The following is a 24,213-nucleotide window of genomic DNA, read 5'->3' as shown; positions in this document are numbered from 1 at the left end:
GAAGAGAATAATTTCATATTTGCTGTACTTCTAAACACTCCAAATATACAACAAAATGCATTTAAGGGCTAAAAAAGTGCATTTGGCATGATATGTCCCCTTTAAGAAAATTATTAAATATTTTTCATATTCATAAATCATAGTATGTCATAAGTTACTCTATTGAAGGGCTGTGTTTAGTGTCAATATTTCACTAACAAACTCTGTTTGGAGAAGATGATCCAAAACTGGACAAATTTGACAGACTGTATAACACTGACAAGGTGACTACTTAAAGGGGTGGTATAATGCCCTTTTCACAAGATGGTAAATGGACTGCATTTATATAGCGCTTTCACAGACCTGTGGCCACCAAAGCACTTTACATAGCCTCACATTCACCCATTCACTCACTCATTCATACACCGACGGCGGTGTCAGCCATGCAAGGCGCCATCCAGCTCGTCGGGAGCAGCTGGGGTCTTGCTCATGGACACCTCGACACTTGGTCAAGTGGAACCGGGGATTGAACCACCAACCTTTTGGTTTGTAGACAACCTACATGAACCACTGAGCCACTGCCGCCCCCAGATGTAAAGATGTAAAATAATTCTTTGATGTCCCCAGAGTGTGTATGTTTTAGCTCAAAATACCCCAGAGATATTTTTATATAGCATGTTAAAGTTTTTCACTTTTTTAGGGTGAGCAAAAATGCACCGTTTTTGTTTCTGTTCCTTTAAATGCAAATGAGCTGCTGCTCCCGGCTCAGAGGGCGGAGCTTCAAGAGCTTGTGTCCTTTTATCTCACACAGACATGCACTGACAATTTCAAAAACTTTAGCCTTTTATGTTCAAACCGAAGTCAGAAAGATGGAGAGACTCAAGACGAAGTGACAACATGTAGACAACATTTCTGAATGGTTAGTTGGTGAACTTCTGTAGCTTATGTGTAGTTATCTTCTAGTCATTGATTAGCATATTCTGTCTTGATGATCTATAAATCGCGTTCCCAGGGGCGGGGTTTATGTCAATTTTAGGGTTTGTTATGTCACTAACCCGGGAGGAATGTCGTGTAGTCCCTACCAGCCGTTTGTTGAAGTCCTTAAAAAGCAATTTCTTTAAAAGAAAGTATCTCCCTTTGCTTTTGAACTTTGAGCACTGTAACTTTGCAGATGTTGTTTATGCTCAAACAGCAACATTACACACACTAAAGTTAGAAAAGTGAAATCATATTCAACCACCCCTTTAACCAGAGAGCCTGCCAACTAGCTGTTTTTCAAAATGTGTAGTTGTACATATTCCTAAAATAATGTAGGGCTGGGCTTGATTTTATACAGCAGGAATGGATTTGATCATGGAAATTGAAAAGAAGTGAAACATGTCAGGCTATTGCATTATTGGTTGATAATATTTTTCCCTACTGGCGATTTTTTTTTTCAGAGGTGCATAAAGCTATTAATAAAGTGCTGTGCTGCGCTGAAATGTTGTTTATTTATAGTTGCACCGTTGAGGAAAGGGAGACTGATTAATTATCTTAAAATTTCTGAGTGTGATTTACTGGGAACAGCATTATTTTCTCTCCCTCAGAGGACAAATCGAAGAATTTCAGCCCCGGTCTGTCGTCCAACACCGGCCAGAGCCACCCTCACCTCCACCTGCAGAGACGGATGAACTGAGCCGACAACTGACAGGTGTGACCCGTTTCATCACACACACTTTTTTTTTCTTTTTCTGGCAAGCACATAATAATGATTAATTGTGCAATTGTGTTAGTTTAAAAACTATATATGCAATTTGTCGCTGGAAACATGTCGTGTCGTATCGTATCTGGTTTGGATGAAGAATGATGAGTAGTGGGTTACTGGTCATGCACATGCCAGCAGCAGGTTTGATTCACAAAGACCCATATAACTGCACTCTCTCCAAAAAGTTGGAGAAATGAGCTGTGAGAGTCAGTGCGGAGGGCAGCTCTCTTCTCACAGCCGGCAGCTCGGATCCATCACTGTGTCCCTGAAGGGTAATCACACAGCTCTTATTACACTGGAGGGAGGGCGATCATCTGACAGAGCACTCCGACAGCTGATTGAGAGAAGTTTCTAGGTGCTGCTGGGAGGCCAGTTGATCACAGCTGTCAAAGATCTGACCACCTTCAGCTTTTCCCAAACAGCCTCGGTGATGAGCGGCGTCTCTCTTCATCTGCACCAGCCCGAGCCTGACGCATCTTTTCTGAAGCCCACATCCCCGATGCTCACGACCCAAAACACTTTTCAGTCATTTTCACTTTTTCAAATGCAAAGGCATTTTTATGGGCATTCGTCTGATTTGGGTTTGAATAGCTGGTCACCTGTTCAATCTGCTGATAGCTTGTCTTGACGCACTCTACATTTAAAGACATAAAATGACATTTGCAAAGCATTTCACTTCTGTAATGTGACATTTTTCTGACTGCAACATAATATGCAGTTTATAATATATGGCAAGAATTTTGAGAAGATCATTAAGTAATTGGTTTCTAATATTTTTCCCCTCTTGCACTGCCTTGTTTCCATAATCAAAAAAAAAAAAAAAAACATTTTCAAAGGTGGACAGTTGATTATACGTTTAAAATCAGTACAATTTTCTAATGTTTTTGAAAGAAGTCTCTTATGCTCACCAAGGCTGCATTTATGTGTATTTTTTTTACAGTATTTATACACCATTTTTTTTTACAGTAAAAAGAGTAATATTGTGAAATATTATTACAGTTTAAAATAATTGTTTTTTTATTTGAATTTTTTCTAAATGTTATCTTACTGATTCCAAACCTTTGAATGGTGTATTTTGAAGAAATATTATAAAAACAATTACTTTTTCTGTAAGTAATATGAATTCGGTACAGATTGGGTATTTATTCAGAAAAGATAAAGGGAAAAGTTTCACAGGGCATAGACTCAAATAATACTCAAACAGACTCCAATATACTGTAATGCAGAAATGTAACATTTAAAAGTTAATGTAATAGTTTTCTGCAGTAATATTAAATAATGATAGATATTCTGATATGAAATGTCTATTTTACACTATCCAATCAAGTTCTGATTTATAAAATCAAGTCCTGCCCTACTCCCCCATTGAAAACTGGTTCATGAATCTTCACAAAGTCATGTGTTCTTAGCTGGTTATCTGTCACTCTGTATTATGAATAAATACACACATTTACAGCAATAAGGCCATTCTGATTATTGAACTGATTTAATTTATTTGAACATAAATCTGTTTTACTGCCTCTGATTTGCAGCAGAGCGGATGGAGTTGCACAAATACTTGAACTCTCTCTTCGCAATTGGTCTCGCTGAGGATGCTCGGAAATTGGACTGCCCTGCAGAATCCTGTTTAAGCATCGTAGAGTTAGATGAGGTAATTATGACCTCCACCACCCCAGTCTTTGTAATGGACTGCTAGACGATGGCCAGCGAATGACTCCTCATTGCTGTTTTCATAAACTTCATTCTGCCTTTTCCATTTCTCCTGTGTCATTTTTTTTGTTGTTGTTGCTTTAATTTTTCCAGATGGATGTAGACGCTGTAACGTTCAGATCCTTTGGAGTCAAGCAGGGAAATAAGAGTAAAATGTAAGAAACAAAAGATCAAGGTGAAAAACTGCGACTTTTTGAAAGGAAACGACAGAAAAGATCACAGTAGGAGTTTCGTCTTGAAGCAAGAATATAATTGAAGAAGTTATTTTTTCTTAAATCAGAGCTAACACAAATACAGTGTCATGTTGATATTTGTATCAGCCACAACTAGACTTAAAATAAGGCTGCTAACTGTGGCAGTAGGTTTCAGACTAGTTAGATACTATATATGCATGTCTGTTTTTCTTCCAAAAGGTTTGTGGCTGTTGAAAATGAAGATTTATCTGGACGAGGAGAATTTGGATGTTCAGTTTTGACTTCCACACCATCCCTCTCCTCGATGACCAAAGGATTGTTCTTGGAAAGTAATTCTGGGATAAATATGTATTCTTCTCATGAAATGTGGCCGTCGTCACAAGAGACTGAAACATTTACGTCATCATTGCAAAGATCAGAAAGTGATTCTCCACTTCAAATGAGGCTTCAGAGATCACAGCACCATTCGACTACCTCACAACCATTTCTGTCGATTTCACGAAGAGGAGGCCAGAAAGTGAAACTGAGTGACTCTCCAAAACCAAGCACACAGACAAGGTTTTCTACAGCACAACAGGACAAACCCTTAGAGCTACTACCAACGTTATCTCCTTCACTTCCAAAAACCAAATTGAATCAAACTTTTCCAAACTTTGAGGACAATATTTCCATTGTCAGCCCCTCTCCTCCTGGAGTACCATCTGCCAGGTCTTCTCAATGTCATTCTCCTGCATTTATTCTCATCCCTAAACAAAGTCCAAAACCTCCAGACTCTCCTTCCCCAAGGTCTAGACCTGTATCCTCTCCAGTCAACCCAATCCAATCTAGACCTGCTGTTTTAACAGCAGATTCTGAAATGAAATTAACTCAACTGTCTCCAGAAAGTGCCATCACTTCCCCAATTACTGCAATTCAAGAATCATCACAGTTTGCTTTAGTCTCAGATAGTGGTACACCTACTATGTGTGTCCATGAGTCCATTAGGTCCTCTGCACCAGGGGTTGAATCCTCTCATACTGATGGGCACCATTCAACCCTGCCCTCCAAATGGTTAAAGGGCTCACGAAGGTCACCCAAAACTACAGTGCTCTCCCTACAGCTGAGCATGTCAGGTTAGTATAACTTCTACTAGTAGATTTTTATTAAAGTTGACAACATTGAAAATAGCAGCGTCTAATTGCAGTTTAGTTTTTCTTGTGCTTTAGCCACTGTTTATAATTCTCCTGCAAATGTTTTTGTGAGCAATGAAGAATGTTTTCCTATGTAATTATTAGTGATTTAAATACTTTTAAAAGCAATAAGCTTTTGAATCTGCTTGCTCCAATGATTTTTTCCAGGTTTGCAAAGTATTTTTAGACAAAATGTGAAGGGCTTTACTATTTAACTATTGCAAAATCACTGTAACAAACATCTGGCTTATTGCTTTTATAAAATTCTGGCTGCAGCAATATGATAAATGACACCACTGTATAATAAATAATTTGATAAATAATTTCAAATAATAATTTCAAATTCAGTTACTAGATCAAAAAAGTTCATCAAGAAAAACTTTGATGCTAGCATGAGATGTTTTAAAGTAGTTGAAAAGTTTTAAAGTTGTTTTAAAAGCTTGTGTTCAGTTGCTAAGAATAAGGAGAGCGTGGCATGATAAGAGAGACATGAAACTAGCACATCTTTGAAGGAACTCAGATACTTTATTGTATAAAATATTTTAAAGTTAAATGCATGGTTGACCAAGCCGAATCAAATATTCAATAAACATTGAAAAATTCTTTATAAATGACAAGAACCTGATTTTCAGCATCCCTTGGGGTTCAGTACATCTGCATCAGAGAGTAATGATTATGAGAAAACACCAGTTGTAGACATCACCTTCATTCACACAGCGGTTGTTTCTGCGGTATTTGCTCACTAGCAGAGTGATGGAAACTTCAAGCTGTGTAGGATAAGCATTATTAATGCAGGAGGCAGGAGACGGGAAGCAGGGAAGAGAAACACACAAGCTCTGCTAGACCATGTCCAGGGGCTCGCTGCGAGCATTAGATAAGGGCGCATGTTTGCATCCTCACTGCCGGCCTCCTGCTGGAACGTCTCTTCTCTGTCTCCTCCTGTCCTCATGGTTTCTCCTCTCTCACTATTTGTCACTGCTCAGATTCAGAAGAGGAAATGACAGGTGAAGATGACTGCCTGATGCCCAATGAGGAAGACTCATCTGATGAAGAACTGAAACGAATCGCAGATTCAGAAGAACAAAAGAACAACGTTTCCAATCCGTGTTCCACCATGACCCCTCCAACAGACCCTCATTTCTCTTTCCAAAGCCTCTCAAAGACAGAACACGACAGCACAGAGCCAGTTCTGGTTACAGGATTTTCACAGGTGAACCAAAGTTACTTGTAACAGGTTACCTTCAAAACTATTTAAAACAGTTAAAAGACTACAGTTCAAAAGGTTGTGGTTGGTAAGATAATTTTTTTTTTTAAATTTTTTTTTTTAAAGAAGTCTCTTATGAAGTCACATGTACATATACGTCTGTCAGATGCAGTGTAAATTGGCCTTTATAGAGAGAGAGTATGAGAACTATACAAATAATTCTGTTGTTCATATCGAATAGTTTTGCTGGAAACTATCGGATACCAAAGACTCAATCAATTAGATATTACTCCTGTGTAATTTTAATTGCAAGCTGTGTGAGAGATAATAGCAATAAAAAGCACAGACTACTCTCATATCCACTCAGTTGATGAGGGACGAGAGGAAACAGAGCCATCAAGTCTGCCGCAAATGGACTATCAGAGTTTAATGGTGTAAAAGAAAGAGAGAGCAAAGAAAAATGCATTATAGTAAACACCTGAAATTAAATATCTGATCGGAAAGTGGCTTTATCGCAGCTCTTTTGTCTGAAGATCAGAAAATTTGTTCTTAACTACCACCCGCTGATTCTTTGATTGATACCTCATTTTCCGTTTAAAGGACACCGATTGCGACTCAATAAAAACACAATTGTTTCTCATTTTCTGAAAGCTTTGCAAATCTACATGAAAAACTATGCACAAGTGTACCTAGGACAAAGGCTGTTTTATACGCAAAGGTCACAACAAATATTGATTTGATTTGGTTAATAGAAGTAAATTGATAAATCTGTTCCTGGCATTATTTTTGAAAGCATCATCACTTTGCTGCATTTTTACACACGTCTCCTAAAACGGAGACGTCATGTACCGTCACCACATTTGCTGTTCCCCACTGGGGCAGCCAGGTCACCGGCTCGGCTCCTCAGCGAAAACCTCAAAAACGTATTGCACCTGCTGCACATTATACTGTCATGTGTCGCAATGCAGCGCAGCTGATGCAATTATCGCATGCCAATGTGCATTGGCTGGTTTTAGGGGCTGTTTACACGACACCGTTTTCAACTAAAAACTTAAAACTGATAATGTGTTTTGGCCGTTCGTTTACACGACAACAGCGTTTTGGGTGCCTAAAAACGCAAATTTTGGAAAACGGGTTTCAAAGTGCAAGTTTTTGAAAACGGTCTCCATGTAAACAACAAAAACGCGAATCTCTGAAGACGATGACGTCATGCACATGCATATTATGTGTTCAGTCTATAGTGTTTCATCGTCATCTAATGGCCTGGCAGCAGAATACAGCGTTTTTAGTCGTTTTCACGGATCCATGTTAATGGTTATTGTTTTGACAATGATGTTGTCTGTATGCAGAAAACTCAAAGGAAAAACTTCTCAGTTTTAAGCATATTGTTGTCGTGTAAACGTACCCTTAGTTACACCCAAAGTAGATTGGCCTCTCTTGCAAAAATTCCTATTTGTCGGTCATCCGACGTGACGTCTCCGTTCCCTCCTTCAGGGAATGAGGGTAACATACGTAACATAACGGTACATTTAGCAATATAGCTGGTGAATTATGTATATGATGTATATTATGATGTTTTATAACATGATCTGGGTGAATACTCGATTCTGATTGGCTGCAGGGTGTCCATTAAAAAGTGATAGAGGACACCTAGTAAAGGAGTTCTGGTGAAACGGACTGTTTACCGTTCGAAATTAATAAATAAATGCGCTGGCTACATCAGCTGTGAGTAACCATAGCAACAGGCAGTCAAAGTATCTATACAGACTATAAATCGAGGGGACTATAAATATCTCCGGTTGCTAAATAAACCGTCAGGCGTAACCAGGGAAACCAAGTTATTGTTTGTAAAAACTTAAAATATAAACTAATGTTTTAAAATTGTGTTATTTGGCAAGTGACCATGGTATGAATAGTTATTGTAAAATGCATTCAGTACAATAACTATTCATACCATGGTCACTTGCCAAATAACACATTTTTAAAACATTAGTTTATTTCTGTCAGGTCCATTAAGTCAAGAACATACATGACAATAAAAATGATTTAGGGAATTTTTATTGAATAAATTGCAATTCAAGTTGATAATTCTGAATTAAATTTGGCGGTATGGCTCTGTTCAGGGAGTCCTCTGACCTTTCATGAGCACCATGAAATAGCAGAGAGTCAGAGGACATCAGCAGCATTAGGTAACACTCACACAGTTTAGGACTGGGAGAGCTGAACTATTCCCCATATGAACAGAGCAGCAACGATGACAGAAAAGCAAATGCCACGTTATACACGACAAGGAGGAGCTGGGGAGGTGGCGGGCTGCAGAGAAGCTAGCATCAAGCAGTTAGGAGTGAACTGAATCTGCTTAAAAAGGGCGCCCTGTTTTTAGCGTAGCCATTAGCATCGAGGGGAGTTGAACAGCTGATGTGCTGATGCAAAACAGCTGATGCATCTCAGCTGATGAGACCGTGTTATTGGCCAATAGCGTTAGCAGCGTCTTGACTACCTGGCCTGCCAGAACTGACGCTTACGCTCAATTAAAACTAATTAAAATATAAACTAATGTTTTAAAAATGTGTTCTTTGGCAAGTAACCATGGTATAAGTGGGTTAATGCCCTTCGAGGGTGTCCATTGTCAGGTATTATTGGATTTCGGCAGAGGCAACCGTCCTCCGCTGCGCGTCGGAGGGTTCACGCCTCGCCGTCGTCCATTAATACCTGACAATGGACACCTCGTCGGGCATTAACCCTTACATGATGAACTACTGTATATGCCTTTCTCCACTGACGTTCTATGATGTTCAAAGCATTTCTAAGTATGCTGATTTTTAGAAGGCGGCCTGAGATGGTGAACGGGAACATGGTTTGTGTAATATTTACACATTATTAGCTGTTTGATAACGTAGTCAAGCAAAAGGCTAATCATATTAATTACCGTGATTTGTCCGACATTGTAAAGAGTGATACCATTTTGCAACGTTTACTACAAATTGACAGAGTGAAGCTCTAAATTGGTGTGAGTGGAGGCGGGGCTAATTTGCATATTCATGGATCCACGTATACATACAGTCGGCATCTAGTCATAGTTGGGGGCGTGGCGAGGGTGGAGTCGGCGTGGGGGAAAACACTGCGAACATCGTGTGTATTTGAATGACAAAAATGTGGTATTGCGAGTCATTGACGCCTGCCGACCGGCAACGGTACATTGTAAAATGAACTGCAATAGGTTATGATAGCCCTTATTTAATTAAAAACTGAGTCAATGACCCAACCAAATGGCCGGAGGTGTCGTTTCCAGACATATTTTGTGATCTGGTTGAATCTCCAAGACATTGCAGCAGCTGTAGCGGTAACATTAGCCTATAACTCAATCAACTTATGTTGAATACTATAACTCCATAAAACCTTGTCACTTACCAATTGTACGTATGCTTCACTCCAAACTATTAATCCTTTTGTAAAACGGTGATCAGTAGTACGAAGTTGCCGAGGGACTGTGCTGACAGTTGTCCCTAAAGTCCTCTAGTAACTCACAGACTGCAGTCTACTCCATAGGTTCACGGCTCGCGTCATGAGCCTTCAGCTGATAACGCTAATGTGAATGAGACATCCCTTATGAAAAACAACTATAGGAAACTTGTAGTATTTTGAGACAAAATATTATAGTAATCCTACAGGAATACTATAGTATTTTGGGACATACTATAGAAGTACTATAGAGGTATTACAGAACATCACATAAGTATTATACACTACTATAGAAATCTTATAGGATTACTATAGTTCTTTTTCGTAAGGGATGTACTGTAGACAAAACTAGCCCACCACTGCCTAATACGAGTTTAACACCCACTACTATCACACAGGGATCTACTCACACAGCAATCTCAAAAAAGAAAGCTCAAAAGCCATTTTGTCCTCATTTCCGGTTCTGTGTGTTTATTAGGAAGGATGTAGAACATTAATTCATAATTTGTTTGTTTATTGGCGGTACAGAAAACGACACAGCAACTCTTCGGCATGATTGCCCCGTGTATTTCAATGAGCGCCAAGGCAATGTTTTCCCCCACGGGCTAAATTCACATCACGTGACGGGGCGTTCCCGGGGGCGTTCCCAGACCAACCGTCTGTATATACTAAATGAAGCAAAGGTGTGGAATTACATTCAAGCTATTTTAAGGCATTAAGAAAAAAAAATTCACAGGGAAAAACTTTTAAATATATACTTTTTTTGATCAAATATGAGTTTTAAGGGATAAAATTATTGACAACAGGGGGATCACGCAGTGATTACCATCCAGTTTTTTTTTTTTTTTTACTTTAAGCCTCACAGAAATATTCAATGAATTTTTATACAGAAATTGAAAACATTTAAAGGATTCATGTCATTGTCTGTATGAATTGCATTTTTATACATTCTGAATACATTAATAGGTCTGTAAATAAGTAATTGCCACACCATTGACCCGTTTATGAGTAATGACTTTCTGACTATTTTTCTTCTCTTTTCTTCCTTCCATTCTGTATCCCAGCGACAGCAAATCCAGTCAGGGCAGTACCAAGATCTTGAAGGGTTCCTCACGCTGGGGCTGTACCCTGGAGTCCTGCAACACAGTCCAGCTCCAGCTCAAAAACCTAGAGAAGAGCAGAACTACATGGAGATTTCTCTCGGTATGTACAGAAACAAAACAAAGGCTCTGTTCTGGCTAAACAAAGCAAAATATTGCTGAGGATTAGAATGCAAGATACAGCCCTTTTAAAATGTGAAATTATATAAAGTCAGTCAATCAGCTTGGAGCTTCCCATTTTGCGGAAGCTCTTGACATTTTTGTGCGCAGCACACCTGAGACGGTTGGGTCAAGATGCCTCTACAGTAGCATTCGTAGAGACACAAAACATTGACTTCACTTCAGTAAGGTTCAGTATAGTCAAGTTTTACTGTGATAACAGCACATAATTCTGTATAAAGCCATGAAGAAGAGCTGAACTCAAAGCAGATTATCTCCTTTTTCACAGGAGCACAAGTACACTGAATATGAATTTTCATAATGACAGCGCTCTCTTGAGTTAAGATACCCCATGATCTGACACAGACCAGTGATTAACAACTTCACACAGAAGTCTAAATCTTCATAATGGATCAGATGCAATCTTAAAAATATGCACTAATGTTCAAAAGTTTGGGGCCGGTAAGGTAAGTCTCTTATGCTAACCAAGGCATTATTTGAGCAAAAAATGCAATAACAACAGCAATATTGTGAAATATAACTTTTTTCTCATTAATTTATAAATTAATAAATAAATTACTCATTAATTGAATGCCTCCTTGCTGAATAAAATAATTTCTTTCAAAGAAAAAGCTTTTGAACAGTAGTGTACACACTCCAAATCATGCTTCTAAAATAATACTTACTAATCGAATACTAGGGGCCCTATCATACACCCAGCGTAATGCAGCGCCAAGCGGGACGCAAGTGTTTTTTGCTAGTTTCAGCCCGACGCAGTTATCATTTTCACGTCCTACCGAAGTTGTTTAACACGCGCATACACATGAGTGAGTGGAGATGGGGCTAATTAGCATATTAATATTATCCTTACCAAATAAAGGCTTTAAATTAAGCTGTTTAAAGAGAAATATTAGTGTTTACAGTCGGGCTAATGGCTTCGCCAAGGTAGCACATTAACTGAGGAGCTAAAGGATAATTCCAGGAAATAATGAATGTATAAAAAAGAGGCATATTTTATACTCATCTTTAAGCTAGCAGCTCTCTTCAATGGCCAATCCATCTAAGTATGGAATAATTAGGTATCTAAATAACACTCGCTGCACAGAATGCACTGTTAAGAGAGATGGCTGTGGTTTGTATAAGTGTGGTCATATATTATTGTTGGAACCACATAAGAGCCACATTCCAAATGTCTTATCTCAATTATTAGAGAACAAATGATGTATTTGTATTGGGTAGGCTGAATATAAATATGCAAAAGACAGTTTTTATCTAATATACCGTAAAAAATGAAGCATATGTTTGGTTCATTGAGCTTCAAGGTTAATGAAAACAGAGGACTAATAAGTCCCTGTTTCAGTTCAATTCTGTCTCTGTCATCTCTGTTTTCATTGGCTGATAAGTGTCTTCATCATTTTCCAGCAAAGTCTTTTCCTTTCTCATCTTTTTTTCTTCTTCTCTGTCACAGTCGAGTCGTTTTTATCGGCCTGTCTGTGCATCTGTAATCCCTGACGTACACTGACAGGAGCACTGGCCAGTCAGTCGGAAAAAGGCTTAATTACAGCAGGCGTTTAAGATGGCAATAGAAGGCAGACATGTTTAACCTTCAAACAGTCACTGTCTGCAGTCAGGCTGTTGGGTGTGTTTTGGCCCATGTGGTTTTCCAGCTAAAGCTCAAGGTGTTAACCAATAGGTTGATGGTTAGAAGCTCAGAAGGAGTGTCCTATTGTGTCCTTTAAGCCCAAGCTAGATTAGTCCCTCTAAAAAGGAAGTAGTAACACTTGAGTCATTACATCCAAAACCTTACAAAAACCTCAAAAGCTTACAATGACTTCAGTTGACTTCATGCTTTTCACTTTAGAACACTGTTCCAAATAATTAGTTATTTACTTTCTGAAGGATTTGGTTATATTTGAGTCATTACTAGTGGGTTTGCATGATCTTTACTTTAGAATCAATTATATATTGTACATTAATCTCATCTCTCTTCTACGTAGTCCTTTGGGAGGTATGAAAAAATTGTAGTTACTGATTAGCTTATAGTGAATTACCTTATTCAGCTGAGCACTATTACTACTAATTCGAGAAACAGAGATTAGTTAATAGTAGTTACTAGAATGTTAATATTGCATTACTCACTTGTTTCTGTGTAGTTATTCATTAATAACGGTACAGTATTCTAAAGTGTTACCGAACAAAATAATAAAGAAAACAAAGCCTATTTGCATATTTATTATAATTTTTACAAACGCAAATCTAAATATGGTAACGAAAAGAGGTGGTGTTTGGGTGATTGAGAGGAAAAGAAAAGAGAAAGTAAAGAAGCGGAAGCGAGAGCCTGGTCGGGAAGTTTGGAAGCAGCGTCTGGAAAAGTCAGGGGAAAACGAGGCCGTTGTTTCAGCGTGTCGTGAAGCTACTTTCTCTTGCATCTTTAATTTCGTTTTCATTATATATTTAGCCTACTCATGTTTTGGGATGATTTTTGGACCCCTTTTTGTTATTATTTTTAAATGGCCTACTGTTGAACCTTGACGGCCTGTGTGCAAATGCGCCAGTGTTTCATTTTTAAAGAATCTTTTCGTTTGCTCATTTCTGAGGGCGTGTTTCTGGTCATTAAGAGACTGAAATATTTATGTATTTATTTGTTATTGTTGTTGTTGCTATGTGAATGGACATTTCTGTTTCTTTCTTCTTCCTGTAAGGGTGGTTAACAGAAAATTATAAATTTGTTTGTCAGTTATTTAAACTGTCTGGCGCCCAACCTGAACAATAAAAAATTTGGAAAAACCAGTGTTACGTTACCGTGCACACAAACCGTGTGTGTGTGTGTGTGTGAGTTTTGCAAAAGAAGGGCCAACTGATATTTGCTGGCACTAAAATCCTTTCCATCTTTTGTGTTTGTTTGACTGTGGTCCTCTTGCCTTCTGATGATGAAGGTTACACATTCAGGGTGAACATTTAGACTTGTGATGTACAGTAACACATTGGCCTTCTAGTAAACTGTATGTTCTGATCGTTGCTCACCTTCAAGACTGCAGTACATGATGAATCTTGTCTTGCTGTGTGGAGATCTCATTGTTTGTTTTCGTGTATCATTTTCTTGGTACTGTAGTTGCAGGGCAGGGGTCCTGGAGATCCAGCAGCAGTCTCCAGCATCACGCAGATGAGGGGCTAGTCACTGCGCTGGTGAACGGTGGACCCATCAGTAGCACCCCTCGTGCATTCACACCATGCCATAGCAGAATGTCATCACAGAGGCTGTGCTTCTCAGGTAAATAGTCTTCATTACTTGTACAACAATAGACGTGTGTAGAGATTTAATTTGATGTGAATGAAAAAGGGGCTGCGAAGAACAACTTTATTCTGTGACTTGATATTTTTTGTGGAAACCATGATACATTTTTTCAGGATTCTTTGATGAATAGAAAGTTCAAAAGAACAGCATTCATTTGAAATGGAAATCTAAAATAAATAAATAAAAATCTTACTACAGACCCCAAAGTTTAAAGAAGTGGAATCCCAAATGAGATTTAAGTTCAATATTTTCAATGAATCTCTTATAATAATATAATGCACAATGCGCAAACTACTTTTATGGTGCTTTTTCATCCTGTTTTAAGTTTGAAAGCCCCTGGTCACTGTCTGGTTCTATTGAATGGACAAGAACATTTCTTTTTTGTGTGCTCCATACTCAAATTGTTTTGGAATACATGACGATGAGACAGAATTTTCATTTATTTGGTAAACTATCCCTTCAAGGGAAGGTATCAATCATATTAATCGCTTTCTATGGTCTATTTACCACATCTAGGCCCTTGTCATACACTAGAAAACAGTCTGAGTACAATAAAACCTTCAGCTCTACTCTTTCTTTTTCTTCTGTGTGCAGACTTAGTCCACATTATAAAATGTTGAGCCTGTCTGATGTTATATCTTTGCTGTGACTAAACGATTATTTACAGAGAACGTCCTCCAACCCTTTGGACACGGCGTTTCGGCCAACGGGACATCAATGACATGGCTGTAGAATAGTCGCGCTAACCCTCAGCAATGGCGTGATTTATTGGCTCGCGCCCGTAATTAAAGCCGAGCTGATTCCTGAGCTTTCTGTGCCAGCATACACGGCTGAGGTTTCATAAAGAGATTACCCTGGGTTGCCGCATACGGGAGTGCAGGGAATGCGTCCAACGGCACGCTCCTCAATCTCTCAGCTCAACTCAGATCAGCTCAGCTAGCTAGCTCGGTTTATCAGTCTTGCTTTCTCTACCTCTCGACATATCTTCCTCTCTGTCTCTCAGCTCATCACTCGCAGGTCTGCAGAGGAGGGAAAAATAATCTGTTTAACAGCATGACAGCTGTGATTTCGGCTGGTGCAAATCAAAGCGTCAGATATCCGTCCATGCTCTCTTGCCTGCTTTTCTCTTTCTCTCTCTCCCGTTCATTCTTTTTTTGTCTCGTATACTTGTGTCAGGTTAGACACGCTAGAATGAGCCTTGTGCATCGGGGGACACTCAAAGCCGTTGGCTCCCGAGTTCAAATCGTGGGAAGCGATATCAGTTAATACACAATCACTCCTGCAACAGTATTTCACCTGGGTATTTTAGTTCTGAACTACTGCTTTTAAATAAATATTTTTAGGTGAATTAATCATTCTTGTTCACTTCAACACTACCATTCAAATGTTTGGGATCAGTAACATTCTTTTAAGAAATTAATACTTTTTATTCAGCAAGAACACATTAAATTGATCAAAAGTGACAGCAAAGACATTGTAAGGCCTGCCCAATCGGTCCAACGGCAGTTTCCGATAAGCGGGTGAAGGTTTACTGCGTGTTACTGTCTTTTCATCGTCGCAAAGTAATTTAATTCCAATTAAACTTTTATCACGACCTCGAATTTAGGTTAGAATGCCAATTAGTTATTGGTCATTTATATAATAGTTTAGCAACACATTTGATTATTCTATTTAACTCTTTACTCTTATTATCCTCATTCATTCAGGTGCCAAAGTCGCACCGGCCGTTAATATTATGCGGTCTAACAATCATAAACTTGTCAGTTTTTGGTCACTAAACAGAGGTAATTGGCTAATATCTTAGGCGGTCACATTCATGCTTAATCAATCAAATATATTTTTATATAGCCCCCCATGGATATGTATACACTTGTATTAAAGTACCGTTTACTTCAGTCAGAGGTCATGGCCACTAGCCTACTACAGATATAAGCCGACCAATACCAAGCTGCTACCTGACAAGCTACCCGACATAAGAACAATACATGATGCTGAGTGTTTTGAGGACATTCAGCATCACGGGCTGATCTAAACTACAAATCGCCCCGAGCCTTGAGACATTTCTTTATATACCCAGACCAAGAAAGAAACCTAAACTTATGCTAACAATGGGAATTTGCATTAATTACTATCTTCAGAGTTTAAACCTTTTGAGGGCAGGATGCTATTTGCATTAAAGACCCACCCTCCTCTGTAAGCAAGATCTCTAAACTCTTAAAAACTTTATTACCTTTTGGTTTACTTCTTTGGGGATGAGACCTTTGTACCAGTCACACTGAGACATTTCAAATGATACCAGACATGTATTGTGTTGTATGATAATTGTTCACATTAAACCATATAGATTTTTAGGTGAATTTTGGTGATCTCAGCATGAGAGAGAGAAGGAACGGGAGAAGATGGGGTCAAGGGAAAGAGATGTAGATTAGGATGTTACTGAGGTGAGACTTGTGTCTCCAATGGTGATGCTAATTTCACAAGAGAGAGTTCAAATGTAAATATCCTGAAACATCTTTTGTCTTCTCTGGGAGTGGTCGTTCCTCAAGTCTTTCCTTTCTCAAGTCTTAAGACATTTATAATAATACAAGAGATTTCTATTTCAAATAAATGCTGTTCTCTTGAACTTTCTATTTATCCAACAATTATGCATCAAGATTTCCACAAAAATATTAAGCAGTACAACTGTTTAGTTGACTATCAGCAAGTGAAAGATCACCCAAGACAAGAGGAAGCTAGGGAATATATTGAAAAAGCCACATAGAAGAGACAAAAGTATGTTTTATTGTGATATGCTGGATCAGAGAGCATTTAAAGCTCTGTTTGATTAAAGCTGATTAGGCCAGCGTGAGACAGTAAATAATTCTAACCTGGTTAACTTAAGCCGCCCATCCCAGCGCTGTCTTCCATTTCTACTTTTCAGCTTTTAACATCTCTCTTTTTCTCGCTAACCACAATTAGTAGTATTTGCTAGACAACTATCATTATTACTGTTGCTCATACTTGGGTTTAGGAATCTGAATTGACAGATTACTGAATATATTACTGTAGTTATTACATTTCGATGTGTAGCTCATCCTGGGGTGCGTTTCCCGAAAGCATCGTTAGCCAACTATGCAAGTTCCGTCGTTATCAGCATAGTTCAATGAGTCGGTGATTACCGAAACTATAGTTCCAATGAACATTTGCAAACAGCATCACAAAGTTCTGTGGTTGGAACTACAGCTGTGGTTAAAGCATAGTTTCTTGTTTGCATGACATGTGGACTCAATAAATCCTACCTTGAGCAAAATAAGCAAGCTGACATTCAGTACAATCTTTATCTTTTATTTCAAATACATACAATTTCAAATACATACAAATGTCATTTAAGTCTTTTAGTTTGTCAAGCGATTTAAAGCACCGTTTTTGAAGAGTGCGCATGTGTGTACGTGCTCTAGTACGGAAGAACGAGCCTATAATTGAATTTGGAATTAAAGCAAAATAATAAAATGAGAATTAGTCCTCAGATGCCATGTCCCTAATTTATAGCAAAACATCTAGCATGAATAAGATCTCCAACAAATCCATTAAAAGTAGTTATTACTGCACCACCAGCGTTACACTATTAATCAAAGTGGTTGAACGACAATTTTGCGACATTATGGTTTCGGGAAACAGTTGTGACTAGCTTGTTGATTTCTTCAACGATGCATCGTACTATGGAAGTTTAGCAGCAAGTTACGTCATTGTACTGGAAACTCACCCCTGGTTGGGCCACAGACATGAATGATTCCTCAAATCAGAGGGTGTGTTAGTAGCCGTTTTCTTATTGTTTCTCTTACATGTCTTCTTGTATTCTCATCAATGTCTTATTATTCATTTTAGGCACCAAAAGCAGATGTTCTCCCATCTCTTTTCGGCCCCCGAGCATCGAGCCTCGTCGGCCTGACCCGACAAACCGCCCACTGTCTCGTGTTGCCCAGGAGATCAGGGAGGCCCAGACTGTGGAGCGCCTCGATCTCCAGGACTCTGATGAGGATGAGGAGGATTGCCTGGCTCTGGCCTGCCTTGAAGAAGAGTTCAGAAATATGAGCACTACACCATTAGATCAGGGTGAGGAGGCTTAGTGACTAAGACTTGTCTGGACTGCAGTTTTCTTTTTTTTTAAGTGTAATATAAATAAAGGATAAGAAGATATAAAAGTTAGATCTGTAGCTATATAGTTAGTCTATAAAACGGATTTTTATAGCCATTAATAGCCATTATTTGGTGCAGATTATTAGAATAACACTTCTAGACATATTTGCTCAAATATAAGATTCTTATTTTTTATTATTGGAAACTGTCACTAATTGTTAAGGGCTTTCAAATGCTGCATTGTGCAAAAATAAAATGTTTAAAAATGTGTATACAGTGCTGGTCAGAATTATTTGCCCCCTTGTATGAATTCTGAAACTTACTGCTATTTGTTACTGAGTAAAAAACAAATTCATATTGTGAAATATTGCAGTGTTTTATTGAATTTGAATATATTTTAAAGTGCCCCATTATGGTTGGTATAGCTGTTTGTGAATGTAAACGTTCTTCAAAGTTGTAACGTCGAAAGTGCACAATAAATAGTTATTTTTTCCCAAAAGAAAGAATTGACTCTGAACCACAAGTCATTTTTCATTCGAATCCTACTGCTTTATGGTTCTACATCACTAGAAGAAACATTTGCATAATGCCCACCTGTGTTGTTGTTCGTTGTCTGCCCGTGGAGAACTTGACCAGGCCAACAACAGGTCATTGTTACTGTCTTTACACTTCAATCGCTGAGTTGAAGGAAGCGTCCAGACAGAGCTGACGTTCAGTTATGGTAATGGTGTGTAGCTTCTGACAGGCGCTGTACGCGGTAGACAAATCACAACAGACTGGGCCATCTGGCCAATCAGAGCAGAGTAGCTCTCGGAAAGGATGGATTTAGAGAGACTAATTCATCCATCGAGTTGTTTGAGAATCATTGAAAAATGTGGTGATGTGCAATGTATATTATGTGAAAATGTATGTTTTTTTACTTTTGATGCATGTAAACCTGTTGTGGGAGACCTCCAAAACAACATCAGGAGCCTTTAAAATAGCATAATAGGGGCACTTTAAAATGTAATTTATTTATGGCTAAGCTAAGCTGAATTTTCAGCATCATTACTCCAGTCTTCAGTTTCACATGATCCTTCAGAAGTCATTCCAATATGCTGATTTGCTGCTCAAGAAACATGTCTGATTATTAGAAATGTTGAAAACAGTTGTGCTTAATTTTTGTGGAAACTTTGATACATTTTTTCATGAATATTAAGTTCAAAAGAACAGCATTTATTTAAAATAAAATTATAATAGTAACATTATTAATGACTTTACTGTCACTTTTGATTCATTTAATGCAAATATTGAATGAACATAATGTACATGCATCAGAAAGAATGTTTATTAATAACTTTAATGAATGATTTATGAAAGGCTTTTTAATGTGCTGTCTAAAACATTAATATGTTTTGATTTTTCCCTAGCACACACTTATGTGCCTAACCACCCGTGTGTATGATGAGAGATTCAGAGATGCACATGTCCCGCAAAACAGCACACACCATGCGCTTGGTACCTGCTACTGTGGCATCTTGCTCATTAGATCCCCTTATTAGAGTCAGCTCATTAGTGTTCAGTCTGCACACTCATTAAAAAAACCCTCTCTAGCCCAGCACATGCATTCAGCCTTGATTAATTTGCTTATTTCAGCATTCATTCACATCCCGTTGGTGAACAGACACACTTATACGCTTACACTAACACAACTGCTGAGACCCACCGCAGAGGTGCACCTCTCATGCGCACACACATGAAAATCTAACTAAATCTATCCAGATCTCATCTTCCCTTCAAAGATTACTGCCGATATCTGTGTGTTATGGTTCTTTCTCGTTCGCTTTTAAAAGAGATTCTGATTCAGCAATTTAGTAATGACATACAGAAATAAAGAATATTTGTGTATTTTTCATAATTTTTTTAATAACCATAATTATTTTAGAAAGTTGTATTTTCTAAGTTGTTTCAGTTGGATGATTGGCAGCCAAATAAAAAACAGACGTCTCTTCTATTCACCAAGGCTGCATTTATTTAATCAAAAATACAGCCCTAAAATGTTTTCTTGGTAGGAAGCTATGAGCAAGATTTACCAAATACCTCCCCCCTCTATTGCCAACATCATCCATGTTCTTAAATATCAAGATTGCTACAAGCGTTTGTTAAAGCATTAGTTATAAACCATGACAGCTTGCTCCGAGCAATTATTTAAGATTTATTTGTTGCTGTAATGATGGTATAGATGGTACACATTGGTCCTCCAGCAGTGTTGCTTTACCTTTCCGGTTAACATTATGCATGTAATGTAATATTATCATGTCTAAAGGCTGTGGCATATTTTTGGAAAGTGTTTTGTATTTCCGCCATGGCTCAAGAATTGCCTGTAAAACGGCCTTATCTGTGAGCCTCGGTTGTGTATGTGTATTTGTGTACTTGTTTGTGCACGATTAGACAGACAAATCTCTGCTGGAGGCTGACTGCTGCTTTGCTTTTGTTGCGTAGTGTGCTGTATGGTGCTGTAACGGGATTATAAGGCCTACTGAACACAGAATATTTGTATTTGTGTGTGTGTGTGTACAAGGGTATAAAACATCCCTTCCATCAACACACTTTCAGACTGGCCAGAGCTCTGTACTCGACATGCACACTGCCACACAAAATACACCTTTGCTCTTACCTCTTATATTTTCTCTTACTTTCTGTTGAAATTGCAAAAATTGCACAAACAAGAACATTAAAATCTGTCACTCTTTCACTCATGTTTTTTTCATGTCAGGGCAGCAAGAGTGTGTGTGTGTGGGTGAATCTCGTGAAAACTGAAAATAAATGTCCTGGTTATTTCACTCCAAAATCAAAAAAGAAATTATATTTTGCATAAAGAAAAAAAACAGTTTTAAGCTCAATTGAAAAATTAGGATGCATTTGTTTTGCTTTAATGACAGCAACACTGGAGCTGACGTGAACAAAACCTGATGATTAGTGATGTCCGGTTCGTGAACGAATCGTTCTTTTGAACCGGTTCTTTTTAGTGAACCGGTCGAACCAGTACACTAAATCGGACTGAATCGTTCAAAACAGTTTGCGTCTTGCGTCAGCGCTGATCCACAAGCTAACTAAAGTTACTCACATTCGGACATGCCTGACAGTCCCTACGACTCGAAATAAACAATATCCCAGAGTAAATTTTACTCCAGTAACTCCAACAGTTGTTTTTACTCCAGCAACTCCAACACTGAACTGAGACCAGGGGGGTAATCGAGCTCTCGAATTCCGTACCACCCCCGGGGGCCGCCATTGGCTAACAAGCCATTACCTGCTGTTAGCATTCCATTGACTCCCATTCATTTTGGCGTCACTTTGACAGCGAATAACTTTAGATCTGAGGCGTTTAAAGACTCCATTTGTCCATTGTTTATTTCTAAAGAAACACAACAATGTATAAAAGGCTCCATTACCTTGTATATTACGTTATGGCCCCGTAGAAGCAATTTTTATAAAAATAGGCTAACGATTGCGTCATAACCACGCAACTCTCTGGAAATTACCGTATAGACAGGAGCAGAAGCTTGCTGCAGTCAATCGGGGGGACGTGGAGGCATAAAGTCCGATAAAGTCAAGGGAGAAGCCCATAGAGAGTCATAAAGTTGCTCCTGCTCCTAGCTCATGGGCAGCTCCTACTCAAGCTCTCCGTCTCTGCAAGATTCGGAAGGGAATGATTCAGATTTCGTTTGGCACAGCTACTAGAAGACTTACAACTGTCAGACAGGCTGCTCACGTCACATCCACGTCGTCAAGCTCAGTTTGAGTCTGCGCAGTACGCTCAGCCATCAGGAAGTGAGTGCTTCTAATTTGCTTAACTTTTCTCCGCTGAAACCTATGGGGTCGCTGTGTCCAGTTTATATACTGTCTATGACTGAGACATGCTGTGCTGAGAGAACTGATGAGCAGCACGAGCAGCTGATTCTGAGCATGCGCGTACTACCGAACTTTCGGACACGTTCGATACAGAGAACCGATGAGCTGGAGATACTGAGCATGCGTGATAGCACCGTCTCTGAACTGAACTTTCTTTCGGCCAACTGCATGCTGTGCTGATACATGAGCACGGGTGAACCGAGGACTTAAATGAGGGGCCGAATTCAGCGAAATGTACGTTTATTTAATGACAAATAAAATCAAATTGATGAAGACCAGTTTATTCAATTTAGATCTTTAAGACATGTAAAACATCCGCGTTTGCACATTGCCTGTAGGCTACAGGGTTCATTTGCAAAAGGTAAATGTAAGAAACTTGTAAACTTGATGTTTATGACGATGAGTACTATTATTTAACTAAAGTTATGATTATGAATGCATTTATTTTAATGTATTTTTATCCGTGGGGATGATAGAATTGATGTCATTACGTCAGGACGTAAAATAACTGGTGAACTGGTTTTTTGAACTGGTTCATTGAAACGAACTGTCCGAAAGAACCGGTTCGCGGAAAAAGAACCAGACTTTCCATCACTACTGATGATGAACATGTTCTCCAGCATGATTTGAGATGATCCAAAGAGAATTTTGTGCTTCAATGAAGATCTGACCGTCAGTGCAAAGAGTCACATGATCAATGCCAGTAATTATTTGATTTGGAAGAGTGCTAGCCTACGCTTGTTGCTGGAGCGGTCTCTCTAAAAAACCCCACAAGGCGTCAAAGCGTTCCTGAGACGGGTGACTCAGGTAAGGAGAGGCACCCAGGGAAAGTTCACCCTGGCCGGGGCGAGCCTTACTCCCTTCTGATGGGGGAGTGAATTTTACAAGGTCATTAAAAAAGAGCAATTTCCTCTTTCCCTGGGTCACGCGCACACGCATAATGCTCATGGCCGTCATCTTCTCGACGGCCAGACATCAAACACTCACACCAGAACCTCGGTGGGCGCAAGCATGCCTCCTCCCCGCTTTCTGCTTGCAACAGGCCTGTACACAGCAGGTGATCTATGAGGCCCAGCCTCCTCAACTGTCACCAGTCACCGCCACAGCGGACCCAAGGAACAAGGTATGTATTTTCAACACATCATTCACCACAAGTAGCAAGGGATGCAAAGCCTCCCTCTGTGTCTTCCCTTGCTCCCCCTCGCCGTGATCTAAAAGATGGCGACTCGCACAGTCGCAGCGGTTTCGTCCTCTTGTTCAGTGCTTCTCGTTTGTGTTTTGTTCGTTTTTCTATTTGTAATTGTTAAAATCAGTCAGGCAAATCAGTTACAGTCGGTCAGATATCTTAAATATAGGTTTTTGATGTGACCAAGCAGTCACAAGCTGGTCGTGCCTACTAGCTAGGCTAAAGAAACAACACCACAAACCACATCTTCCTAGTTTATTCCTCACCAACGACAGACCACTCGCCATGAAAAGGGATGAATTACAACTGCGGATTGCTACAAATAATGATAACAGAGACGTGGCTGAACCCGCTCGTCCCCAACGTCGCCATGGAGCTAACAGGACGCACAGCAATCCGCTGGGACAGAAACAAAGATTCCGGTGAGACCAAGCGCAGTGGACTTTGCATCTACGTGCATGACAACTGGTGTACCAATGTCAATATTGTAGACAGTCATTGTTCTCCCTACCTAGATACTTGACTGTTAAAGGCAGGCCCTTCTATCTGCCTCGGGAGTTTACCGCTGTTATAGTTACAGTTGTTTACATCCCACTGAATGCTAACACAGCTCAAGGCTATCTGCTACATGCCATAAACTCTAACCAGACTACCCACACTGATGCTGTTCACATCATATCAGGGAATTTTATTCATGCAGAGTTAAAAACTCTCTTAAAAGCCTGAAATGCTTCAGAGACAAAGCCCTCTATAGTCCAGCCAGAGCTAGAGCCAGAGCTAGAGCCAGAGCCAGAGCCATCAAGGGTGCGAAAACAGAGTACAAAAGAGAAATTGAGGATCAATTCACACACAATGACTCTGGCTATCCAGCATCTCATAAACTACAAAAGCAGTATTCACAAGACCTCTGACGCTAATGCTTTATTAGTAGAATAACTCAATTGCTTTTTTGCCCGCCGAGGTCACACCACTCAATCACACCCACCCCCAATTGACATGCG

At 39.3% G+C, this 24,213-nt stretch overlaps 1 protein-coding gene and 2 long non-coding RNA genes across 4 annotated transcripts in view; 1 reads left to right on the top strand and 2 right to left on the bottom strand.

Moving 5' to 3' along the window:
* zbbx (zinc finger, B-box domain containing) overlaps nt 1–18,649 on the top strand; it is a 55,983-nt gene extending 37,334 nt beyond the window's left edge. For both annotated transcript variants that reach the window (XM_082182894.1, XM_082182893.1), the window contains exons 11-18: nt 1,566–1,669; nt 3,256–3,374; nt 3,527–3,588; nt 3,847–4,739; nt 5,780–6,006; nt 10,527–10,665; nt 13,834–13,992; nt 17,881–18,649. In XM_082182894.1, coding sequence (XP_082039020.1) covers nt 1,566–1,669; nt 3,256–3,374; nt 3,527–3,588; nt 3,847–4,739; nt 5,780–6,006; nt 10,527–10,665; nt 13,834–13,992; nt 17,881–18,122 — 1,945 coding nt within the window. In that variant the 3' untranslated portion in view covers nt 18,123–18,649. The remainder of the gene's footprint in view (nt 1–1,565; nt 1,670–3,255; nt 3,375–3,526; nt 3,589–3,846; nt 4,740–5,779; nt 6,007–10,526; nt 10,666–13,833; nt 13,993–17,880) is intronic.
* Nucleotides 1–24,213, bottom strand: part of LOC309508603 — a 321,712-nt gene that overhangs the window by 162,263 nt on the left and 135,236 nt on the right. The gene's annotated exons all lie outside the window — the stretch shown is intronic.
* The window catches only part of LOC309508589, a 140,827-nt gene continuing 124,604 nt past the window's right edge, over nt 7,991–24,213 (bottom strand). The window contains exons 2-3 of the long non-coding RNA XR_014209581.1: nt 8,203–8,520; nt 7,991–8,136 (exon numbers count right to left, since the gene is read on the bottom strand). This is a non-coding gene — a long non-coding RNA (uncharacterized lncRNA). The remainder of the gene's footprint in view (nt 8,137–8,202; nt 8,521–24,213) is intronic.

Source organism: Leuciscus leuciscus (genome assembly GCF_965113295.1).
Source record: "Leuciscus leuciscus genome assembly, chromosome: 10".
In the NCBI taxonomy this organism is placed as follows: domain Eukaryota; kingdom Metazoa; phylum Chordata; class Actinopteri; order Cypriniformes; family Leuciscidae; genus Leuciscus; species Leuciscus leuciscus.
Note: the sequence above shows the minus strand (reverse complement) of the source record. Positions and strands in the feature narration are given on the sequence as shown.